This window comes from Oryx dammah, unplaced genomic scaffold (genome assembly GCF_014754425.2).
Source record: "Oryx dammah isolate SB20612 unplaced genomic scaffold, SCBI_Odam_1.1 HiC_scaffold_29, whole genome shotgun sequence".
Lineage (NCBI taxonomy): Eukaryota > Metazoa > Chordata > Mammalia > Artiodactyla > Bovidae > Oryx > Oryx dammah.
Window position 1 is genome coordinate 106880562 of NW_024070213.1, and position 26256 is coordinate 106906817.

At 36.2% G+C, this 26256-nt stretch overlaps 1 protein-coding gene across 1 annotated transcript in view; it reads right to left on the reverse strand.

Moving 5' to 3' along the window:
• The window catches only part of PTPRQ (protein tyrosine phosphatase receptor type Q), a 239820-nt gene that overhangs the window by 201349 nt on the left and 12215 nt on the right, over positions 1-26256 (reverse strand). Inside the window, exons 7-14 of the mRNA XM_040234499.1 lie at positions 26086-26214; positions 24644-24790; positions 18324-18496; positions 8047-8224; positions 6478-6639; positions 6200-6379; positions 5490-5597; positions 5078-5359 (exon numbers count right to left, since the gene is read on the reverse strand). Coding sequence (XP_040090433.1) covers positions 5078-5359; positions 5490-5597; positions 6200-6379; positions 6478-6639; positions 8047-8224; positions 18324-18496; positions 24644-24790; positions 26086-26214 — 1359 coding nt within the window. The remainder of the gene's footprint in view (positions 1-5077; positions 5360-5489; positions 5598-6199; positions 6380-6477; positions 6640-8046; positions 8225-18323; positions 18497-24643; positions 24791-26085; positions 26215-26256) is intronic.

Below are 26256 nucleotides of genomic sequence, written 5' to 3' on the forward strand. Positions count from 1 at the left end.
TATCATGCTCTTTTAGTCCCACGTCAGTTGGGCATTTTCTCATTTTTAACCATGAAATGTACTCTCACGGTGTCATCAGTGACCTTCATCTTGCCAAACCACTAATCAACTGTGTGCCATCACTTCACTGTCAGGAGCTTCCCTGGCGACTCGGTGGTAAAGAATCTGCTTGCAATGCAGGAGACACAAGTTCAATCCCTGGATCAGGAAGAGCCTCTGGAGAAGGCAATGGCCACCCACTCCAGTATTCTTGGCTGGGAAATCTCATGGACAGAGGAGCCCATCAGGCTACAGTCCATGGGGTAGCAAGAGACAGACATGATTTAGTGACTAAACCACACTTCACTGTCAGCAGCACTTGACGTAGGAAACAAGTTGCTTCTAATTTAAAATATCTATTCATTAGACTTCCAAGACATGACCTTCTCCTGACTTTCCCCCGACCTCACTGGCCACTCCTGCTCAGTCCTTGACTGGCTCCTCCTTGACTTCCCGAAGTCTCCATGTCCTATTACCCGAGGACCCAGCAGTATGCTTCTTTTCAACTCTCTCTGCACTTACCCTGATGTGACTTTACCTCATCCTTGACTCTGAACACCCAACATATGGTGATGCTTTTAGACTGTATATTCAACCCTGGATCCTTTCTGTGAGTTTTAAACATATATGCCCAATTGCCTTCACGACAGGCACTTGAGTATTTCAAACATGTTCAAAACATGAACTCCTAAGAGTTCTCCAACCTGATCTCCTCCCCAGACTTCCTCATTTCAGTAAATGGCACCTCATTCACCAAGATGCTTAGGCCAAAAACCTGATAGTAAATCTTGAGTTTCCTCTTTATTCCCACATCCAATATATTCAGAAGAAATCTTTTAAAATATACCGAATTCTCATCGCCTAATTCTCCAATAGCTTCACATTGAAATTAAACATCACATACCTTAGTATGGCGCCCATGAAGGTGTGGCCCACCTCTGCCCCTCTCTCTCCCTCATCTGCGAATTCTATCCCATAGCTCACACTGCTCAAATGAGAGAAATGGTCACCTCTTCCTCAGACACACCAAGTGTCTTCCCTCTTCAGGAACTTGGTAATCGCTATTTCTCCTCTGCAAAATTTTCTTTCTTATCCTCATCTAAGTAAATCTCACACATTATTAATATCTCTAGGCAAATATAACTTCCTCGGAGAGGCCTCTTCTCAGTCTTCCATCTCAAATTGCCTGCTCATTCTTCCATAACTCTTTTCTTTCCCTGATTTTTTTTTCCAAGGAATTTGCCAGTATCAAAAATCATATATATTATTTGTTTACTGGCTTATCTTCTCTGACCCTTCAAGAATGTTAAGTTCCAGAAAGACAGAAATTCTGCCTTATTTACTGCTGTAACTATAGTGCCTAGTTCAGTGGTAGTACGTGATATGGAATCCATAAAAAGTCTGTTCAGTGAATGAAAACCTATGCTCAAGGTGGTACAGAACATATTTAAAACACAAAGGAGAAACTTACAACTAAGGGAAGTAAGATTGAATTGAATAGCTCTTTAATTGCAAGGGAAAAAAGGAATTAGTGATGCTATGCTTGAACTTTATAAATCAGTATAACTTGGGATTTTGAAAAATTCTCATTGGAATTTGCTAACTCGTCCCTGTGGATTTACCTGCCTACCACCAGTAGTCAGGATATAAATATGCAGCCCTGACCCCAGGCTGACATCTTATGCTTTTTTATTCATTTCTCCTTAGGGGATAACCCATGCTAGATCTTCAGGGAAAATAAAGCAAGATAGATTTAATGACTTGGTGATTTTGGAGAGTAATCACATATTTAAATTTTTCTGAAATAGCATGGTGCTTCTAATGGTAGAAGTATCACGTAAAATGGATAAATCATGAATGAAAAATAATTATTATATCAGTTGGAATAAGCTAGAGCTATTAAAAACTAAAAATAAATAATTTACTTCATGATCATCCCAAAATAGTGGGATGTTATCTTGGGTATGCCAGAAGATTATTGTTTGGCACAGATAGTTTTAATGTCACATAGAGAAAGTAATAAAATGCCTTTCATTAACATGAATAAATTTATACAGTCCCACACAAATTTTGATCAACAACTAAGTTACAATCGCCTAGTAGTTATTGCCCCAATTCAGATTTACTCAAGGCAGTGGTTAAGGCTTACTGTAAAGAAAATTATATCTTAAAAAAAGAAAGGAAAGAAAATATACATATATAGATCATCAAAGGGTAATCTGTATGGGAACTTAAAGTTCTTTATGTGGTTATTGTGCCCTAAGTATGAGAAAAGATAAACTAATCTCATTTGTTTATTAAGTGCACATTCTATACTTAAAATTCTACACACACACAAGATCAATCCCATATTGATTTTTCCTGCTTGACACATGAGGATTTTACTTTCAAGCACTATAAACTCTAATTCCCCAATCAAGATAAAACATCTGAACAAATAATTTACTCCTATTTGTAACTAGCAGCATTAACACTATTAATTAGCTATAGTTGGCTTGTTTAGTTAGCTAAGTTAGCACAGCTCTCAGTTTCTCATGAAACAGTATTGAAAAGTGGGGTCTTGATCTCTAGAGTAAGAGTAGAGGGTGTATTTATTGCATTTAACAAGAACATTGATCCCTGGGAGTAAACAGTTGCTCCTGAGTACATCCTGCTTCAAATGACACCTTGAGATTGTGTTTAAAATTCTAGCTACCTCTGTTACAAAAAGAACTCAAATTGGTGGTTCAATTGTATTAGACATGATCTAGAGGAAAAGTCACTGATGCAGATTCCATTGCCTGTGAAACACCCAGTAAATAATATTAACTTTAGGAGGGTGGGAATTCACTTTCTTGTACAGTGCGAATATAGCCCAGGGAAAGGTTGCTATAAGTATAAACTATTTGCTGAATATTTGTTGAATGGATGAACCTCACAGACCTCAGTTTTTCATTAGGAATGCAGATAATAATACCTTATTGCTGTACTGTAGAATTAAAAAGACAATATTTGTGAAAGTCAATAGAAGAATATGCTGCAGGTACTTAAAATATGCTTCTTTCCTTGACATGGTGTAAAAAGAAACCAGGTAGAGACTTTTCTCAAAAATACTTATTTTCCATATATTTATAAAAACAATGAAGCATGCTAATATATATAATAACAATTATTTTGTACCATAATATACAATTTATGATGATTTTTAAAAAATGCTCTTTTCATTACTCATTCCTGCCATTACAACTGTTGTCATCCCCTATGGACAGTTTTACGTCATTTCATTTTATTAATTTATGTGACAGTCTCAAGGGGATGAAAAGTGGGAAAAAAAAGTGTCAGTAGCTCAGTTGTGTCCGACTCTTTGTGACCCCATGGACTGTAGCCCCCCAGACTCCTCTGTCTGTGAAATTCTCCAGGCAAGAATACTGGAGTGGGTTGCCATTCCCCTCTCCAGGGGATCTTCCCAACCCAGGGATCGAACTCAGATCTCCTACACTGCAGACGGATTCTTCACCATCTGTGTCATCCTCTATGGTCAATTTTATATCAATGTATTTTATTAATTTCTGTGACCAGTCTCAAGAGAGTACTTTTGCCCAAAGTTAAGCTGGTTTACTAGATCCCTGATTCCTCAAAGGTCAGAGACAGAGCCTCACCAACAGCATCTGGATGAACCATAAGAAATTGCTGATATTTAGCCAATTATGATGTATAGGAACAGTGACTCCAATCGTCAACCAGTAGCTAGTCAACAAATATTTATTTTTTTAAATGTAGGGATAAAACAGTAACTTTACAATTAGTTTTAATTCTATTTTTTTTTGTTTTGTTTTTTTTGGGTTTTTTTTTGGTTTTTTTTAAATTTTTTTTTATTTTTATTTTATTTTAATTTATTTATTTATTTATTTATTTTTAATTTTTACTTTACAATTCTGTATTGGTTTTGGCATAGATTGACATGAATCCACCACAGGTGTAAAAAGTGATGCTCCAATATGTGTTTTTTAAGCAAAATATAAACAATGCACTAAGATCATCAGACAAATGTCTTACTTTCTGCTATCTGCTCTTGTACACTGAAACTGAAACACAACTGATTCTTTGCTTACACTATTTCATTTATATGGGATACACACCCTGGCCACAACAACCTATATAATGTCCATTCCACCTGATTCTTTAAGATTAAGGTCAAATGCTACCTCCTCTGTAAGGCTTCCCAGGTATGTCCTTTCTGTGCTCAGACTCTACACCTCTGTCTATATATATACTCAAGAATGTATATAGATATACACACATACATAGACAGATGTATAGAATTTACGTTATTAAGTCTATATACATCTATGGGCTTCTCAGGCGGTTCGGATGGTAAAGAAGCTGCCTGAAATGTAGGATACCTGGATTATACATCCATAGATATATATCTACTTACATCTTTACATGTGTGGCTCAGTCAGTAAAGAATCCACCTGCAATGCAGGAAATGTGGGTTCGATCCCTGGGTCGGGAAGATCCCCTGGAGAAGGAAATTGCAATCCACTCCAGTACTCTTGCCTGGAGAATCCCTTGGACAGAGGAGCCTGGTGGGCTCCAGTCTATGGGGTCGCAGAGTCAGACATGACTGAGCAACTAACACACACACACACATTTATACATATACATGTATAAATATAGATATTTCTATAGATAGATGCATATGGATGCATACAGAATTTATATAGATTATACATAGTATAGGATTCTAGTCTTATGAATGTGTCTCTGCTATTTCCTAGTTTCAAAGCAACGTAATTTATAGGTACGCTGAAAGGACTTCTGATTTCTCAAGATACTTCCTTTGAAAAAAAAAACACTGACTTTTAATCCCTTATATGTAAATCAGATTTAAAAAATTTACACAGCAAGTCTTTTCTCACACCTTCCCACATAGATCATATAAATTCCTGGATTATGCAGAACAGAATGACAGACTTCAGATTATGTAAAATGTAAAACAATATGACAATTATCGACCATGTTTACTTTATTAATATGTATGGGGAAAAAAACTTACCCGTCTCAGAAGTCCTCACAGAAAGTACAGAAGATAACTGATCGCCATGGCCAAATCTGGTATATGACCTTACAGAAATGTTATAGAGGGAGTAAGGTTTTAAGTCTCTTAAAATTGTGTTTGTTGTTGAGGTGTTCTTCATGAATAAGGTATTTACATTTCTGTAGAGCACTTCATAGGCAACAATAATCCCATTGGGTTTCTCAGGTGGTGACCACTTCAAACTTATTTCACTAGCAGTGACATCGGTAACTTCAACATCTTGAGGTGATGATTCTGGTTCTGGGGGAAAAAAACAATGTGTGTGTTTTCATGATTATTGCTTCAGACACTAAAGCAGCATGAGGGAGATGACAGTAAGCATGCAACACCACTTGCTTCTTTTTATTAAAACTGCACCTAACATTCTTACCATCTTCTGGAGTTCTCACGAAGACATCATTTGCTTCAGACAAAGAACTTTCTCCAACAGTGGTTGAGGCAGCCACTCTCATTTTATATCTTGTGTATTTCTTTAACCCTGTAAGGAAAATAGGCCATTTGTTCAAAGTCCCTAGAATACTATTCCTGGATTAGTGCCATTTAACACCAAGACTAGTGAAAATAACTTATCTGGGAGACTGGTTCTCTAAATCAGCCTCCTCTAATCCCAATCTCCCAAACTTCCTTGGTATGGGAGCCTTCCATCTTGATGAGGTTTTAGTTCTCTCCTAAAATATCAAGGCAGTGGTCTGAGACTGAAGAAGCAATTTTTGGCACACTGCAAGGAATGTAGCTGATTTGGCACAAACACCACATCAGCTCAATTACTTCAGCCGATGGTCACATTCAGTCAATCAAGCCTTCAATACGGAGTTATTTTGATGTACCAGGCATAAAATTCCGTAGGTCAAGTATATTCTTAGGATACCTGTGGTCTGAGGACTTTATTTGCAGATAAAGATAGTGAAAGAAGAACAACATTTAATGAAGTTATTTCTGCAAGTATTTTTAAAGATATCCATGGGAGCAGAGCACAACAAAATCTGCAGTGATGCAACCTGTACCCCGCAGTGTTTAATGGCATAGAGAGATGTGCATTTTCCATCAGAATAAGAATGTCAAAACAAAATTCTGTTCTACCTGTTATGAGAAAGTTGTTATCTATAGCAGTCATCTGGAATGCTCTGTTTGTATCCAGTTCCATTGCATAAATTGTATAATGAGTTATTTTCCCATTAGGATATTCTGGAGGATCCCAATATAACAAAATAGATGAAGAACTAATATTTTTATAGTTTATAACTTGAATGGAGCTTGGCACTTGAGAAGAAGAATGAAAAATTAATATGAACGAAAAGTATTACAATGTACCAGAGCAATGTCTGCAGGTAGCTTTTTCAAAGGAAATATATTCTTACCTTGCTCAAGCGTCCTAACATTGAGAACCGTTGGTGGTCCTTCTCCCATGATGGTGAAAGCAGATACACTAATCATGTGCTCAGTGAAAGGTACAAGTCTCCTGATAATGTAGGACAGCTGTTCAGCAGCAATGTCAGTGATATACTGATTCCTTGAAGTTCCTATTTGAAATCAGTTTTTAAAAAATTTAACAAGTATTTGGCTTTGTGATCAAAATCATTTTGCTTCCACAGTGAAATTTTAAACCCAATTTCACACTATCCATTAATCTCTCCATGTAATCCCTTATATGAAAGGTAGACACATAATTAATAATAAATATACTGAATGTACTCCAATAACATATATAGACATTTTGTGCTCATAATATAGTTTTGCTAGTTGTTATACACTATCCCAGAATAAGAGATTAGTGTTTTGAGAAAATATAACTTTCTAAAAAAGACAGGTTAGGAATTCTTTTCCTAAAAAACAACTGGGCAATGATATCAAATTGAAATATTATAAGTCAGTGCTGAATTATGATATAAAAATCATGGAAATAAGATTTTATTTGGACTCAAAACTCACCACACATTTGCTAAATCCATTAATGATTTAACAAGCATGCTTATAAAACTGCCACATAAATATATCTGAGCAAGGATTTCAAAAAATCCCTATTTCAAAAAATAAGCTAGTTTTTTTTTTTTACTTATTTAGACTGTGCACTTCCAACAGTGATAATTAGTGCTTAGGCCAAACAAAGTATTAAAAAAAAATCTGTATCAGAAATCATGGGCCTCTTAATTTTTAGTGTCTTCTAAAAATTGTCTTCTTTGCCCAGGAAAAACATGTCAGTAAATGAAATAAGCACATATTGAATGCAATGTGATACTTTTGCAAAATTCCACCATCAATATAACAAATTTTAATTTGGAAGGGAACAAATATCAAATTAGAGAAGAAACAACAAGAGAAACCCTTTTTTCTCACTTAGCATTTTAGAAAAAAACAGAGATAATTTAGATCTGTTTCTTCTAACCACATATTTTTAATTCACTATATATGACATTCTCCTTATAGAAACAATAAGATCCCTTGACCCTGAGTAGGAAGTATATACACTAATGACATCACCACGTCATTGGGGTCACCTCCACCTGTTGATCACCCAAGGCACTAGAGTTGTAACTTTCTGACCTATTTACCTTCAGTGACATTTGAAAACCTATTAGTCAAAAGCTGCAGAGAGTGTGAGGCCTGTGAATGATTTGAAGATATGTTAATCCTTTCCCATCACACCTGCTTTGGCAACTGTAATAACTGATTGTCTCTGCAGCTTGGCTGGAGACTCTAGGGTGCTACTTTCTCTGGAGGAAGGTCAGATGGGTTAGGAGGGGCCAGCTCCTGCCTGTGTGGCATTTCCATTTGCCGCATGAGGTTATCCAACAGTTAAAGAAAAAAAATCTGACTCCAGCCCATGGACCATTAATAATTGGGTTGAACTCTGAGCTAAGGTTCATATCTGTGCGAGCTAGTACTGGTGGTTTAAATACATTTCACACAGAACAAAAAAATGTACCTACCAAATGTTGAAGGCTGGTCTTCAGCTCTGCCCCTCACAGGAAAGTAATTATGTGGATGACTGTTATATATAACTGAAGCAAGTGAATACAGGTCAGAAGACATCTCTGCTGAACCCTCAAATAATCCTGCCATTGACTCTACTATGCTCACAGTTTCTGGAGCCATGGGGTTTATATACTGCACCTGAAAACAGATATTTGCAAAGACAGTGATGGTTACATTTAATAATGGCTTCAATCAAGTACTAGTTTCAACAACTAGTAATTTTGGAATGATAAATTTTTTAAAGATAATATTATTTCCATGACTACTGTCTCCCTTACACTCCAAATTTTCATTCTGAAACTATTAAAATGCTGCATCATTGTAGCCCATTATGATCAATTCCGTGTCTTAAAACTCCATACTGTATTGTGCAAAAAAGGAAATAATTTATTTCTGACTCAAAAATGGTTAAAAAAAATAGCCATCCTCATGCAAAGTTTCATGACTAAAATATTTTAGCTGCTTACCACCCAATAATAAGTTGTCTAGGCCTACTGCCCTATTAAAATGTGTTTGCTTTGCCAATATATGTCCTCATTTGTATACCAGGTATGAGCAGCCTGCATGCCTACTGGGTATATGTCAATAATAATAACTTATAATCGAATGAAGTTACAGACATGAACAAAAGTACATGGCAATAGTTTTCAAACAGTTCAAGACAGACCTACGTAAAGCTCTGGGTCTAAGGAATATTTTAGGTAATTGTGATTGTTCCAAGATGCCGTAATATACCTCACATGAATCAAGTCCACCAAAGTAGCAAATAATGACATGAAATAAAACATCATGAGCATATTACAAGTATATACAGTAGAGTTTTATGTTAGGACAACAAGAGAACTCTCTCCATTCTTTCCACACAGCATAACAAATTGAGACAAAATGAAAAAATCTGAAAATAATCTAGGTTTAGATGATACCAAGACAATATTAATAATTGTGTTGATTGTGATAATGGAATTACATAATGAATTAGAATTTCAGTATTTTTTAGGAATCCATACTTAGTTAGGCATGTAAGAGCAAAAATATATGAACTCTGGAATTTATTTTAAAATACACCTGCATCAACAGCAAAAATGAGAGATGGCAACAAAAACAGCATGTTGATAATTATAGAATCCAGGTGATAGGTTAATGGATACACATTATACTCTTTTTTCTTTCATTTATACCAGTTCAAAATTTTCCAAAATGAAGTATTGGGGGAAAAAAGACAATGTTTTAAGAACTACTCTTTTTTTGGTCAATTTCTTCAAGACTCATCTCCAAGCCCTTTTTTTTCTAGAAGATTTTTTTCAAAGAAGATCACTCTATTCCTTCCAAATCAATGTTCTTGCAACCTCAGAATTTCTAATTAATTCAAAATATAGATTTTATTTATAAATTTTGATATACCTACCTTTTATTTTTTGAGTTGAGCCCAAAACAGGCTTTTAATTCCTTATGAACATAAAGCACTTAGTATTTTTTTTTAAAAGTAGATGCTCAGAAAAATATCAGGAAGGCAAGGAATTTTTAGGCTGCTTACTTATTTAACTAGTTACAAAGGCAGATCATTTGAATATTAACTTTTCTGAGAAATAAATCAAGAAAAGATGCAAAGATATATTTAATTCTCCAAATTATATTTATAAGATAAAATTATCTAAATCTTATTTCTTTAGCCAGGGAAGTACTGTGATGAAAATCAGGGAGATATCAGTAATATTTACTTCAAAAATATTATGATAAATCACTCTGGGTAAGGAACCATACTTGGAACAAACTAAAGATCTTCCACCTTCCAAGGCACACTTCAACTTTACTTCCACTGGGAAATCAGAGAAGGCATGAATCACAAACACATAATTCAGAGATGCTCTGGTATTCCAGTCAATAGTTTATGCCTGAACCACACAGCTGTTTCCACTATCAATCAACCACACTTTGAGAAGCCAGTGTGCAAAGCACTACAGAGGGTACAAGGGGGTAACACAAAGAATTTCCCCTGAACTATGATTTTGCGTTAAATCTCACAATATTTTATACCAACATCAGATACATTTTTGAGAGTTACGCTATAGTATCCCATCAATTAACTAAGTTAAGCATCTCTGTTGACAAATTACTGTTCCAGCCTAAGAGGTGACTCAGAAATTTTGACTATCTGAACTTCTTCCAAATACACTGGTAGGATCCTCCTTAACTATAAGTGATTTGTATTTATAAATTTGAACTTGTTTTTTAAAAAATCCAGGATGTTTCTAATTATCACCAAGTGGGTCACGTTGTGAATACTTCTCACACTTTGCCTCTTTAAAACAGGGATTAGGTTTTTCAAAGGATGAAAAAGAAATAATTTAAAGAAAAATGATAGTATACATGTTTCGATGGCATTGAAATGGCATTGAAACATGTATACTATCATGTAAGAAACGAATCGCCAAGTCTATGTTCAATACAGGATCCAGGATGCTTGGGGCTGGTGCACGGGGATGACCCAGAGAGATGATATGGGGTGGGAGGTGGGAGGGGGGTTCAGGATTGGGAACTCATGTACACCCGTGGCGGATTCATGTCAATGTATGGCAAAACCAATGCAGTATTGTAAAGCAAAATAAAGTAAAAATAAAAATTAAAGAAAAAATGATAGGAAAGAATCAGAACTTAAGAAAGTAATGAGAAGTGGCTGAGAAATAGGAGTGGAAATGAGTGATAGAGAAGGAAATAAAGGCCTATCACAACTCCCACAAGTTTGGCCTCATTGAGTTAGTCTAGTATTCTCAACCCCAGCACTAATGACATTGCATGTTTGAGAATTTCTTTGTCATAGGGAGCTGTGCAGGGCATTGTAGGGACCAGCCTCCCTGATCCCTACCCACTTGAAACATATTCCCTGTGGTGACAATGAAAACTTCAGAGATCGCGAAATGTCTCCTGGAGAGCAAAACTGCCCTCAATCGAGAACAACTGAGTCAGGCAATGTCACAATTCATCAACACGAAAGCCTTCTCATATGCTACCTAGGAATCTTTGGAATTGATATGAAAGAATTAGAAGTCTTCAGAGTTCAGTTCCTAATCCACCTGAATAAACCAACCTGATTCTACATGTAACAGTCTTCATTAGAGCTAACATGACTGTATTTTCAAAAACTTTACTGTATCTATCAATTTACACTTTCTGGAAGTCTACTCAATTGGTTTAATGAAAATGTTGACTTATTCTTAAGAAATGCTTCCATATTTTATTATAAACTATAACATGATTTTCAACCAGTGGTAACAAGAATTGTATAATTAGTATATGTTTGGAAGACTTTTAATGGAAACTGTATCATTCTGCACTTATTTGGGTGACAAATCCTTAAGGCTTGATTCTGTCTATGTTCCTAATGCTCAATAAAGTAAACATCTCTAGAATTCCTATACTACTTTCGAGTCTTGATCTCAGCCTCATTCTGGAGCCATTAGCCAAGCATTTGGCTTGTGTTCTTATGTTCACCACTGACAAACATTTATATACTTGAGAAATATGTTGGATGAAAAGATATATCTATAAAAATCTCAGAAATTTGTGACACTATATAGCAAGATGTCTTTGAGGAGAAAATCCCTCAGGATTTGATCTGAAAAACAAGTACAGAAGTACAGAATGAGATCTGAGTGTGAAATTCAACTAGAGAGCAATTAATGAAGAGTGGACTTTAGGATTTTTTATATTTTCATCTAGGTGGAATAAGTCTCCCAAATAAATTAATTTTATTCTTTGCATTGATAGAAGCATAAAATTCATGCTAAAGGAGAAAATAATTCTGCTTAATTTGGCTTTAGTCAAACTATATGTGGAATATAGTGTTCAGCTGAGAAAGAAGTTCATTGATAAACTGGAAAATAAATACACAGGAGAGTAATCAATCATATGAATGACTGATGAGAAACTGAGGATATTAAGCCTTAGGGAAATCATGACCATTATTTTCAAATGATAAAAAGTTAAATCATTGTATATTATTACTACTAATGGAGACATCAACATTAAAGCTGCTGCTGCTGCTAAGTCGCTTTGGTCGTGTCCGACTCTGTGCAACCCCATAGACGGTAGCCCACCAGGCTCCCCTGCCCCTGGGATTCTCCAGGCAAGAACACTGGAGTGGGTTGCCATTTCCTTCTCCAATGCATGAAAGTGAAAAAAGCTACTTTGTGTCAAGTACAGTGATAAATATTTTTACCCATGTGATCACTTAATTATATCCCAAAGAAAAAGGTATTATCATCTCCATTTTACAGTCAGCTGTTCCAGTTCATAAAACTAGTCATAGCAGAGGTAGGACTGGAATACCTTTCCCTGGTTGCAAATCCCAGACTCTAAGCTACTCTAAGCTACCATGTGGGTCTGGAGAGAAGAAATGGGATAAACTGGTAAACACTAGAGAACAAATACTTCAGTTCAAAACTGTTAAAGAACATGGTAGTTTCTTATTTATATATGTTCTGGACCTGTCATAGTGCCTGGAACTTTATAGCTACCTAATAAATGCATGCCTGTGAGACCACAAAGAAGCATGGTTTAAAGCTTGTAGAACAGGAGCTGATTACATGGTCGTGGATACCCTACTGTCAGAGTTGATCAAATAATTTAGCAGAAGCTGGATTTCCAATCATTTATTAGACATGTTATTAATTACCTTCATATATAAGCTTGGAAGTTGAAATAAAAGTCCTCAAACCCTGAGATTAAAATTGCAGTGTTTTTTTTTTCAAATATGTGTTTAGTGAGAGTAAAATCCTATACATATTTCAGCATGCTTAAATAACTCCTGTCTATTAAGAAACAAACAAGTCATGAGAGGTCACTGGAAAAAATTTCAATAAGAGTGATGATATCAGAGCAAACCTAGCATAGGATTATATTTTAATACTTTTTGAAAAATGTCATCATCATGATGTATGCAGGTAGCTAAAAATACAAGAGATGATGAAGGATTTTCAATGAAAATAATATTTTCCTGTCTGTAGCTTTCCAACTGCGAGTCTTACTCTCTAGAAGAAACTTTTTTTTGAGATTTTGAAATCAATTGTTTATTTTTAACTAAGATATAATCAACATATAACATCAAATTACTTTCCACTGTGCAACATAATGATTCAATATTTGTATATTTGCTGGAAGCAACGCCTTTAATCACTTCTGTTTCAGTTCTTATGGTGTTACTTCTAAAATCACTAGATAATATGTTCTACTTTTCCATTAAGGGTCACTGAAGCTTCCCTTGTGGCTCAGCTGGTAAAGAATCCACCTGCAATGTGGGAGACCTGGCTTTGATCTCTGGGTTGGGAAGATCCCCTGGAGGAGGGAAAGGCTACCCACTCCAGTATTCTGGCCTGGAGAATCCATGGACTGTATAGTCCATGGTGTTGCAAAGAGTCACTTATTTTAGACAGTATCAACTGACTTTCTGCTACAATAGGAAAGCATTAATTACTAAAATAGATGCCTATTCATGTTCCAAGTCCATTCTCATTTTTTATTTACTTTTATAGTTTAAATGCATTAATACTTTAATCAGGATGGATTGTAACCCACAGACTGCAGAGCAATGCCTCTCTCATGATCCTTCTACCATCCCTACCTCCTGCTGTTCATGCTTTTGTATAATCCCTTCCTTGAGCGTGGGAAGTGTGATTTTCATCCAACCAATGGACTAAGGGAAAGGCAATGGGATGTCACTCCCATGGTTACATCATACAGACTGTCCTTGCTGGCTTGATGAAGTGGATGGCCATGTTGGGAAATTTCTGTGGCAAGAAACTGTGGGGGACCCCTATGAGCTGGAGCTAAGGATAGTCTCTAGTCAAAGGGCCAGCAAGGATCCAAGGCCCTCAGTTTTATAATCAAAAGGAAATTAAATCTGCCAAAAATCTAAGTCAGCCAAGAAGTAGATTCTTCCCCACTTAAGCATCCATATGGGAACACAGGAAGGAAAGACCTTTAACTGAAGCCTTATGAGACCCTAAGCAGGGAACCTACACAAGCTCTCTGGATTCCTGACCCACAGAATGTGAATTGTTTTAAGCTTGTGGCAAACTGTTATACAATGGAAAACTACTAGTGTAGTAAGCTAACAAAAATAGTTCAGGCAATCCTGAGCTGGAATGAGGACACAAGAATGGAATAGAGAGGTATGAAGGTTACACTTTGAACTGGCCTTAACATTGAGTGGCTATTAAATGCTAAGTATAACCAAAATCAGAGGTAATTCCAAGATTCTAAGCCTTCACGAAGACAAGATAATGGTGCCATTATCCAAAAAGAGAGACATCAGACATATAAAAATGCCACAAAAGCCTCCCAAATGCTTCAACAATGACTTTCAGATCAGAGATCTGTGGTGTGACCAATCTAAGGGGACAGGGAATTCTAAGCCTGTTATTTCGTATCTGGGCTTCAGCTCAGTCTTTCTCCTGACCTTGTTATTGATCATTAAAAGTATCAATTACCCTTACAGACTTTCTTCTTCTGTCACGTAGGAAAACTAATAGGTCCCTATCATTGTCCCAGGATTTCTATCGTCCATCTCCTCCTTCCAATCAAGAACCAAGTCCTATTATCTCAAAAAAGATGCTGGTTTTGTTGTTTTATGGGGGTAGATGACTTTAAATGTGATGAGTCCTGGCAGGACTTCCCCACAAATGATTGTAATTAGGGATGCAGAGTGTCAGAAAAGTCATCATGGAAAACGAGGTGAAAGAGTCATGCAAATAGGAAGCAGTGACTGAAACTAACATGTATGAAGACAGGACACTCTGGAATACCCTTATCAGGAAGGAGTTAGAAAACAGTAAAAGAGCTAGCTTCCTTAATTTAGTCATTTTTCATACTACAAGGCCACATTTTTTTTCTTTTTTTGCAAAGTTGCAGTATATGACATTGGAGGCAAGTACTAGGGAGAAAACAGTTGTGTCAAAAGCTGGAGAGGTGGAGGTAAAGGAATGGATTTTGGAGGACACAGGGAAGATGAGGACAGTTAAAAACATATATCTGCCTTGTTTAACATGTAGGAGGTCACTGGTGACTTCTATCGAGACTTCAAGGATTTCAAAAATTCTTAGGATACGGTGTGGAGGCTATATTCTGAGAAGTTAAAGAGTGAATAGAAAATTCCTTATCCTACACCAAGGTCAAGGAAAAGGATACATACTAAGCCAGAGGTTTTATCTGTTATCTCCTTTATTCCTCATCATACCCATCAATAGAAGGCAGGCATATAAGCTCAACTTTACAAATGAGGGCAGCAAGTCTCCAAAAGTTGACTCAAGGTCATAGAGCGAGGAAAAGGCAGAGTCAGGGTAGGACACTGGCTCATTGGGACTCAGAGCTTCTGTCACATGTGTCTCCCCACGCCAACCTCCTGAAAGGCAAACCCAAACACCAACCACACAGGAAAGCAGAAATATCAACAATGGGCCTGATCTAATGAAGAAATATACAACCACAGAAATAAAGTATAATGTCTACTTTTGTTGAAACTGAAGGAAACTAATACTGTGTCCCAATGAGGGTGAAAGGTCCAATGCCATGATTAATAATTACAACAGGTCACAATTATTCAGGTCACCAGACTTACCATACACCAGGTGGAGTTCTAAGCTCTTCACACATTAATCCATTAAATCCTCACTAACAACTCAGTGTTATACAGACTCTTAGAGTCCCTATCTTAAAGAGGAAGCAAGTTCAGAGAGGTCAGGTCTACTCTTCCAAGGTTAAACCATCAGTAAGGGCAAAACCAAGGTTTAAACCCAGCATTCTGGTCTCATGCACTTAACCTCTCTGCTGTAAAACACACTGCTGCTGCTGCTGCTGCGAAGTTGCTTCAGTCGTGTCCAACTCTGTGAGACGGCAGCCCACCAGGCTCCCCCGTCTCTGGGATTCTCCAGGCAAGAACACTGGCGTGGCTTGCCATTTCCTTTTCCAATGCATGAAAGTGAAAAGTGAAAGTGAAGTCGCTCAGTCGTGTCTGACCCTTAATGACCCCATGTATGGTAGCCTACCAGGCTCCTCCATCCATGGGAGTTTCCAGGCAAGAGTACTGGAGTAGGGTGCCATTGCCTTCTCCAGTAAAACACACTAAGTGACCAAATTACGAATGTAAACCCAGATTTGTATACAAAGCTCATGTGATCTCTATTATGTCACAGGGGTTGTGGATCATATTACAAGAAGTCTTTCCTGAATCTTAGTTTCAAGAGAAAAAGAGGCGTGGCTTATCATTCAATAGATGTCATTAGCAGAAGTGGGAGACCTGCCACACAATCCTAAAAAAGTAAAGTATCTATCTTAAGTCCTTCTCAGCAGGAGCAGAGGGTTAAGCTTTGTCCCTGTGCCTGAGCTGTCAACTAAAGTATCAGAGAAAGCATAACTCAGCATCTTTTACACAAGAGGAATGGAGTCAACATTGGATTAAGATATAACCCTGGGCCAGAGGTCAAACAACTTGTACTAATGACTCCTGGTTGGCCAGAATGCACTAAGCCCATAGTAAAGTAGTGAAAAAGTGGGCTTAAAGCTCAGCATTCAGAAAACGAAGATCATGGCATCCGGTCCCATCACCTCATGGGAAATAGATGGGGAAACAGTGGAAACACTGTCAGACTTTATTTTGGGGGGCTCCAAAACCACTGCAGATGGTGACTGCAGCCATGAAATTAAAAGACACTTACTCCTTGGGAGGAAGTTGTGACCAACCTAGATCGCATATTCAAAAGCAGAGACATTACTTTGCCAACAAAGGTCCATCTAGTCAAGGCTATGGTTTTTCCAGCGGTCATGTATGGATGTGAGAGTTGGACTGTGAAGAAGGCTGAGTGCCGAAGAATTGATGTGTTTGAACTGTGATGTTGGAGAAGACTCTTGAGAGTCCCTTGGACTGCAAGGAGATCCAACCAGTCCATTCTGAAGGAGATCAGTCCTGGGTGTTCTTTGGAAGGAATGATGCTAAAGCTGAAACTCCAGTACTTTGGCCACCTCATGTGAAGAGTTAACTCATTGGAAAAGACTCTGATGCTGGGAGGGATTGGGGGCAGGAGGAGAAGGGGACGACCCAGGATGAGATGGCTGGATGGCATCACCCACTCTATGGACATGAGTCTGAGTGAACTCCAGGAGTTGGTGATGGACAGGGAGGCCTGGCTTGCTGCGATTCATGGGGTCGCAAAGAGTCGGACACGACTGAGCGGTTGAACTGAACTGAACTGAAGATAACTTTCAGGTGGGTATCAGAAATGGAGGAAGTCTGGGACTAGGAATAGAATGGACAATATACGTGGAGAAAAACAAGAGCACAGCTAGAGAAAGTAATGATTCTGGACCAAACAACTGGAACCTAATTGCTAAATAACCAGCAGGTAGGGCCTCCAAGTTGCAGTGTGTGCTACACTCACTGGTCTTCAATAGATGTATTTTTTGTGAGCCCCAGGAACCACCAATATCTGGATACAATCAGTTTAAAGTCTCAGAAGGATTTCCCAGGTGAACAGCTGTCTGGATGGGGTAAATGAAGACAGTGAAGGAAAAATTAGTGCTGCCTATATTGGGTTGGCAAAAATGTTCATTTGGGTTTTTCTATAGCATCTTACAGAAAATCCCAAACAAACTTTTTGGCCAACACACTTTCAAATAGAAACAAAGGGGGAAAAGAAGGCTTCCAGTATGACTAGAAGCAAACACACTGTCCTCTTATTTTATATTTATGAAATGATTTCATCTCTTATTTGATTTCTTTAGTCAAATGTATATTGCTTATTTTTAAATGAGGTAGCTTTGAGAAATCTGGCTTCCTAAGACTAAGGGGGACAAAACCATTTGTCAGCAACAGTTATGAAAGTTATTGTGTCTTTCTTTGGCAACTATTCCAAATTGCAAGCACAACCTTAGGAGGAGTATTTAAATTTTAACAAGAGTTTTCAAGCAATTCATTAACTTTATTACCATAATAACATTCACTTATGGAAGTTCCTTTAATCCCACTTAATTGCCCAATTAACATTTTTCATATGCTGAAAAAGAATAATAGCACTTAACTAATAATAAATGTCTTGAATTGAAATATGATGAGCTAGATTATCAGCATAGCTAAATTTACTTCACTTTGTACTTTGAAGTTTGTCAAACATTTTATGTTTGCATGTTGGCAAATCTCCCAAGTTATCTGCGCTCAACACAATAAGAAATTCAAGGGCAGTACCTCATCTTTTCCGATGAGCAGAGTATCTTCTAAAATCACTCTTGTCTCAGAAACTAATACTCTCACTCGATATTGGTTAATGATTCCATTGGGTTGTCGTGGTTTCTTCCAAGTAATTCTTATTTCTGTGGCTTCTACTTCTGCAACCTGCAAATCAAATACTGCACCTGGAACTAAAAAAGAGAAGAGGAGGGAACTTTAAAAATACATTCTCAAATTTCTAAAAGTTCCTGAAGTCAACTCGAGTGAAGACATATAAGCAATTCTGTTAGAAAACAGAATAAAACAATTTACTAATTTATTAACAATTGGATTTGCATCAGATCTTTAGAAACACAGATAACTAATGTTAAATTTCTATACATTGCTCTCCACATGTACACAAGAAACAGAGTAACATAATTTTCCCAAATCAAAATGCCGTAACATTTATTCAGAACAAATTAATTTATAAAAATAACTTTCCAGGGAAAGTTGTTTATGACTGATGAATTCCCAGTAGAAATCTTGAAGGCTTTACAAAAGATAATATCTACCTACCCAAAGATAATATCTGAAATGCTCTGAATGCAATTACATGTAGCTGGTAAACTCTCTTAGACAATTTTTAATTTGTTTGAAAAATTAATTGATTTTTGTCTGCTGATTTTATAAATTTTGTGAATCTCAAATTTCAGATGCCCTTACTCTTTGCAGAAGTAATGAAAAAGAAGGAAAAACAATTGGTTTTAGATAAGGTACCAACTACTTAAATTCGTTAGAAAGTCACCAAGTGGTGATCATTTTGTAATGAATAAAAGCATCAAATTACTAAATAAATACATAAAATAAATGTATGTATGCCATCAAGAGCAACTACTAGGAAACCTCCCAGTGCAACAGGACCAATCAACCAAGAAAAATTCTACTTTGGGCACTTGTCCACTTTTAGTTTATATTTCATTGTGTGATTATAAATAGCCAATTCTTCCCTCCACATTTAGTCTCCCTATCTATAAAATGGGTGTCATTAAATCTTTCCTATCACTATACAAGATTACAATAAGGAATAAATGGTTCAAAAGACTTTATGTTGGCTGAAGAAAGAGAAGATGTGACATAAAAATACTGTTCTTTATGATTAGGATATGGTCATACATTAAATTTATTTCCCTAAGGTAAACTATTTCACAGATTTAGCAAACTCCAGTTGGAAGAAAGATATATTAAGGGTAAAATACAAATGAAGAATGATTCTATTCTTCTTTAAGGTAACAGAAAGGAATTAATGCCATAACTCCCATAAATATTATTTATAATTAATGAACCTAGTTAAGCTTAAATTAAACATGAAGTTAGCATAATCATGCAGTACTTCATCTTAGAGATTAAGAGTTGGGTTTTTTGGTCTCTATAAAGTAATCAGTACAAAAAAAAACTCCTTAGATATTTTAATAGTGTAAATATTTCTAAATGTTTGTTGACTAGTGAATGACTAGGTAGCTGAACTCTGGATTAGAAGCCTATTATTTGATTATTGCAGTCAAGTCTCCAGAGTCCAGTATGGGTAAAACCTGTGCTCAGAATTAAGAGATAAATATTACATGGGTACACTCATAACTTGTCAATTCTTTCAATCTCCTTTGCTAAAAACATTTCGGTGTATCTCTGTACAGAAGGATAATTCTTTACCTTGATTTCCCCACAGGTATTCTAATCTGAAGGAAAAACAATTTAATCTTTGAAAGATGGAGGAAGACTTCTAAACTGCTGCTGCTGCTAAGTCGCTTCAGTCGTGTCCGACTCCGTGTGACCCCATCGACGGCAGCCCACCAGGCTCCCCCGTCCCTGGGATTCTCCAGGCAAGAACACTGGAGTGGGTTGCCATTTCCTTCTCCAATGCATGAATGTGAAAAGTGAAAGTGAAGTCACTCAGTCGTGTCCGACTCTTAGCGACCTCATGGACTGCAGCCCACCAGGCCCCACAATAAATGATTTATTCATTTGTCATTCAACAGACTGAGGATTCATCATATGGTCACTGTTCTAGGCACTTAAGGATAGAGGGAAGAAGAAGACAGATGAAAAGCCTTTGCATAGGTCGCCTCTTATATAAGTTTTATTTCATTACCATACATTGTTGCTAAACTTATGTTTCTTTCATATTTATCATATTTACATCATTCAAGAGTAGAGAACCTTTCCAATTAACCATAGAGTATGAAAACAACACAGCTATTTAAATGGCAAAGCTCCATTCCACCTTTCTTTGACATTTTTGGGGTGCTATGTAGATGAAGTCTTAGTCAGTTCTGCATAATATAAATCAAAGAAGAGATCTGGCATTTTCCCACCTAATTTGATCTCATGCAGAATCTCAACTGAAGAAGTCAGTTTAATAACTATATTGATCAGAGTCATCAGATAACTAAACCCCACCTACTATAAAATAACTGAAATGGTCAGTACCATTTGATGCAACAAAAATTACCCGCTACAGTATATTTAAGTTGTACTGTCTCTTATTCTGTTAGCCAAACCTAAAAATAATAGACATTGTTTACCTTCTAATTTATAGTTTTCAATATAACTTAATAAGTATTGCCCCATAACACTAATGCCTAACAATCACAATCCAAAGTTAAGTGGTTCTCTATTACCCTAAAAATGTACCCCAAACTTTTGTAAGAACAACTGTAAGGCAATCTCTTTTTTATGAAAGAAGAAAAAGCTTAGGGGATAAAGGAAATGAAGGAGACAGCATTGTATCTTGTCTTTGGAAAGACATTCGATATGTTACACCACAAATTCTTATGGGGAAACCAGAGAAGTGTGGATTAGATCAAACTCCTTTAATATTGATACCAAATTAACTAAAGAAAATCAAACACACAAGGCAATTATTCATGGTTCAGCATTAATTCTGAAGGTGTTGTCTATGAGGATGACCTATGAATCATTCTCAGGTCAATACATCTATAAATTTTACTAATAAACAGGAAACAGGGTATATATATATATAATTGGTAAAAAAAAAAATATATATATATATATTCCAAATGACTAGGAGTATACCTGTGGGTTATTTATGTAGATGTATGGCAAAAACCATATTAATTTTGTACGGTAATTATCCTCCAATTAAAAAAACAACTCCTAGGAAACAATGGAGACAAATGGCACTAGGGTAAAGAAAATACATTAAAATAATTTTTGCCCTTATCTAGCAAATTAAACTTCCATTGGAAGTGAATTTTGTAAAAATCTACTGAATCTGAAAATTTGAAAAATAAAAATCATGGAGAATCCTGAAAAATACAAAGTTGACACTTTCTCAGTGATCTCCCTACAAAGATGTTACTACTATTTGCAGAAAATAGCAAATCGAAATTACTGAGGACAAGTTTTCACTTCAATAGTCTATTTATGGGGGAGCAAAGATGGATTTCAATACTTTTTTTGCTTTTAAGACATGATGTAAACTTCCTTAAAAGATATTTGACACTAGTCAGAGAGAAGATTTAGGGGATTTTGAAGCAGCAAAATTTACTTAAGATTTTTTTAACCCACGTAAAAATAACAAGCAAAAATCTGTTGTCAATGCTATATTCAGCAGATTGTTTCATTTTGGAATGGCAGCTATGATATTTTGTAACATTGGAAATTATCATCATTTTTTCCAAAACCATCTCTTCATGCCTAAGTAGAAATCTGCTCAGTAAAATATTAAGGGATATGCAGAAACATTATGAAAAACATAGGATAACTGCTTTCACAACATCATGTTGATTTTCTTTGATAGACAATGGACCATATCATTCTCAGTATTAATGAAATCAGCCTTGTTATAATGTGATAACACGTATTTTCTATAAGAAATAAATTAAATATTTTTCTATGAATATCTGGAGATTTGTTAGAACCTTGGTTGCTTTAAAATATATTAATTTAAAAGCTGGCCCTAACTGATTTCCTAATTAGACTACAGACTATTTTTTAAATATGAAGAGGAAAATTGAGTAATTAGAATACGAAGAACCTGTTAATGAATAAAAAGAATACTAGAAAATTAAAGTATCAGTTATAACTCAAAGTGTGTATGTTCTAATGAGGTATTTGATTGTTCTCATACAGCTTAAAGATTCCTTTACCGCAAATTTTTAATCAGTGGGACCAGGATTAATTAGTGTGTCAGAATCTACATTCACTGCGTTTGCCCCAGTATTTCACTGAGACCCCTTTGCCTGAACTATTCCTTGAGAACTGCACAGAGGAAGCAGGCATGCAGAGGAAAGAACCATGCCATGCTTTCCCTTACAGCAATGAAGTCCACCTTAGTTCCCAGTGGGTTCTGAGAGCCACTTGGATGTGGTGAGCAGGTGATGAGCAGTTCAGGAGGCAGTAAGACAAAACTGAGGCAAATCATTGGCTATACAGGGCAAATAGAGTCATCTATTCAAAATAACTTGGCATCAAAAACAACCCATGTGAAGTACGTTGAACAGTGTCCTTAAATATTATATCATTTTGTAAATTAAAAAATAAAGACATAAAAAAGAGAAATAAATGTTTAAGTGATATCCTAAATAAAATGGAATTGTATGTGGCAGTGTATTATCTGGGCTTACCTGGTGGCTCAGGTAGCAAAGAATCTGCCTGCAATGCAGGAGACTCAGGTTCAGTCCCTGGGTCAGGAAGATCCCCTGGAGAAAGGAATGGCAACCCACTCCAGTATTCCTGCCTGGGAAATCCCATGGACACAGGATCCTGGTGGGCTACAGTCCTTGGGGTTGCATAGAATTGGACATGACTTGACATCTAACACACACACACACATTATATTATCTAGTTCCCTGTTTTGGTTAAATGCTGTAGGCCAAGAATGATGATAATAAAAAAATCATTTTAAATTGTGGATTCAGGTTAGGAGCACCAAAATCAGCTTGATTTGAAATAAGATTGAATTTATTTAATTGTACAACATGAGAATAGAAATTGGTCAATTGGGTTGGTTGAGAAAAGACCAGATTCAAGGGCTCTAAGTCTGATAAAGGCCACGTTGCTGGCATCTTGGGTTTGGCAAGCATACATAAATCTGTCTAGATTTCTTGAAAATTCCTAAGAGCAGGTTTAGGTAGAAGTGGAGAAATTTCAGGTCTAAGGGAGAAGCCATACATGCTAAGACTCTTCTGCTATACATGCAAAAGAGAAATTTTGGTATGAAAAACATTAAAATACTTTATTATTTTTTATTTTATATATGGTGCTTCTCTTTAATCTGTGTATTGAAACCATGTACACATTACTATTTTCATTTGAAATCGATGTAACAAATTTTACATTCTTTCAATAGCAAAATATTCTCAAGGGTCATTCTTTGAAGTGGGGGAGAAGTACAAAATTCCCTAATAATTGCTGCCCTCTCATGGTCAAACACTTGAATGATTTATCTGATGAAGGTATGCCCAACCTTGTTTGTGTGTGTGTATGTGTGTGTTCGTGTGCACACGTGTTTAACTCACAACTTAACTGAATGTTAGCTATCACATAAACAAAATCTGTTTTATCAAGTGTTAGTGTGATTGTAAAAAAAAAAATTGTTGAATTCTCCTAAACAAGTACAATATATAAAGGCATTGAGCAAATTGGGTGTGGGCCCAGAAAACAGGTTGTGAAATGGCATGGTAAGATGTTTTAAACACTACAGTAAGCCTTAGACTGTGGTATTTAACATATACAAATAACAAGTTTCTTCAGGAGAAATTTAGAAAATAATTTGTCCATTCTGGTAAATTTATATTATGTACCTTCCAGGAATCCTCAATTGCTTAGAGTATTCTTTTCATTAGAAATAGCATCACCGACTCAACAGACATGAATTTGAGCAAACCCTGGGAGACAGTATAGGACAGAGAAGCTGCAATCCATGGGGTCGCAAAGAGCTGGACACGACTCAGTGACTGAGGGCAACACCACCATAGGCACTGTGGGATATATGGATTTCTCTGAACATTATTTTGTGGAAAAACAGAATATACAATAAATAATGGGGTTTAAGCCATGTTAAATGTATTTAGTCTTGAGATTTTGTCAGTAGTACTCATTGTGAAGGTGCAGGCTGACACAGCAGGCAATGTCTGCTGTGATGTTCACTTGATCTTTGATCCATCTTATCACGAGGCCTGCTATGGGTATAGTGTTCTGAGGAACACATATTCAGAATGTACTAGGTAGTTATCTGATAAGGAAATAACATGAATTAGATAAATATCAAATAGCTTCTAATGCAACGTTTAACGGATTCAGTAAAGTTCTCATTCCCACACTAGAGATGATCTTACCTTCTGGAGGAGTGAATACTGAGATATTTGACTTAGGTCCAATCCCTGCACTGGTTTCAGCCGCAACATAAACGTCATATGCCGTAAATGGTGTTAGATTAGTGAATGCAAACTTAAGGTCCTTAGTGCTGTTATCTAAAATCCGACCTACCAAAAGCAAAACATAACTGTGGATTATGAATTCTTTAGGCATGTAATCATTCTTACATTAAGTATAGAGGGACTGAAGTGTTAACCTATGCACTGACATTCACTATTACAATTTTAAAAGTGAATATATGTTAAACATTTAGCTTAGAATTACACTGGTGTCAATTTTACCAAGATGGAAAAAAACAGAAATATTTCATGTTTTAAATTACTTTTATATTAATATAAAGCCCTATTGAACTGCCATGTTATTTTTTGGCATATTTTAAAGGGATATGTTAAGGTTTTACCAATATAAAAACAGTGACAGTGTTTCATACTCAAATTGAAAAAGATATTTAGAAATGTTCTGTAGTTTAGTTTCTGAGCAAAATTTCTTAACTGGGCCATCATCAAAATTCCTTAAATCCTCAACTTTATTTCTGAATAGCTTTTCCCCCTTCTTGGTTGGATGGCATCACTGACTCAATGGACATGAGTTTGAGTAAACTCATGAGTTGGTGATGGACAGGGAGGCCTGGCGTGCTGCAGTCCATGAGATCACAGAGTCAGACACGACTGAACAACTGAACTGAACTGAAGGTACTCAGGGATGAGAAATAAAGGTTACTCGTGTGATTCATGACAGAGTCCTAGAAATTTCAAAATGATTAATTTGGACCTTTGTCTATTTTTCCATTCTTTCAAATAAATGGCAATATATGTGTTTATGTTATTGCATTACTATTTGAAATAAATTTCTTTCATAGAACCATAAAATCTTGGATTAAGAATTATAGAGCTTACTCAACTTCCACTAGTATAGTTTTTGAAGCCCTCAAAATATTTGACAAGTAGATGTCCAACTCTTGCTTCTTCATAAAGATGTGACCTCACTACACTATAAAGTTGCTCATATTATTTTTAGAGACCTCCAATTACTTGAAATGGTTTCTCTGTTCTAAGCAGAAATCTGATTTAATATAACTGAAGCCCATTTTTCTTCATAAATACATTTGCAATCAGAGCAAGTCAAGGTCCTCCTGATCAAATATTTGAAAAAATGTATCTCTTCTAATGTTTCTCTTCTTGAAGGATTCTCTCTCATTCTTTCAGCCCTTTGTCATGAAATATGGAACATGGACAAGGCTTTACCATCCTTATTTACAACTTTAAACAAAAGTTTTAAGAGTTTCAACATTGCTAGGGGTCTTTTAAAAATAGTTCAGTACTTTTTAAAAAGTTTGAAAATAGTAAAATATTTTATACAATTCTTACTCCAAAAGATAAACATAAAATTGATTAAGACTTACCTGATGGTCCATATAATTCAACTCTGTAACTAAATTTTCCTGTTACTACAGTTGGTGGGTCCCATGATATTGCAAAGGACTTCCCTGTAATGTTGCCTGTTAAACAGTTTTGTGGTGGTCCTTCAGGCACTAAAATTATAGGGAAAAAATGAATTAAAAGCACCTTATTAC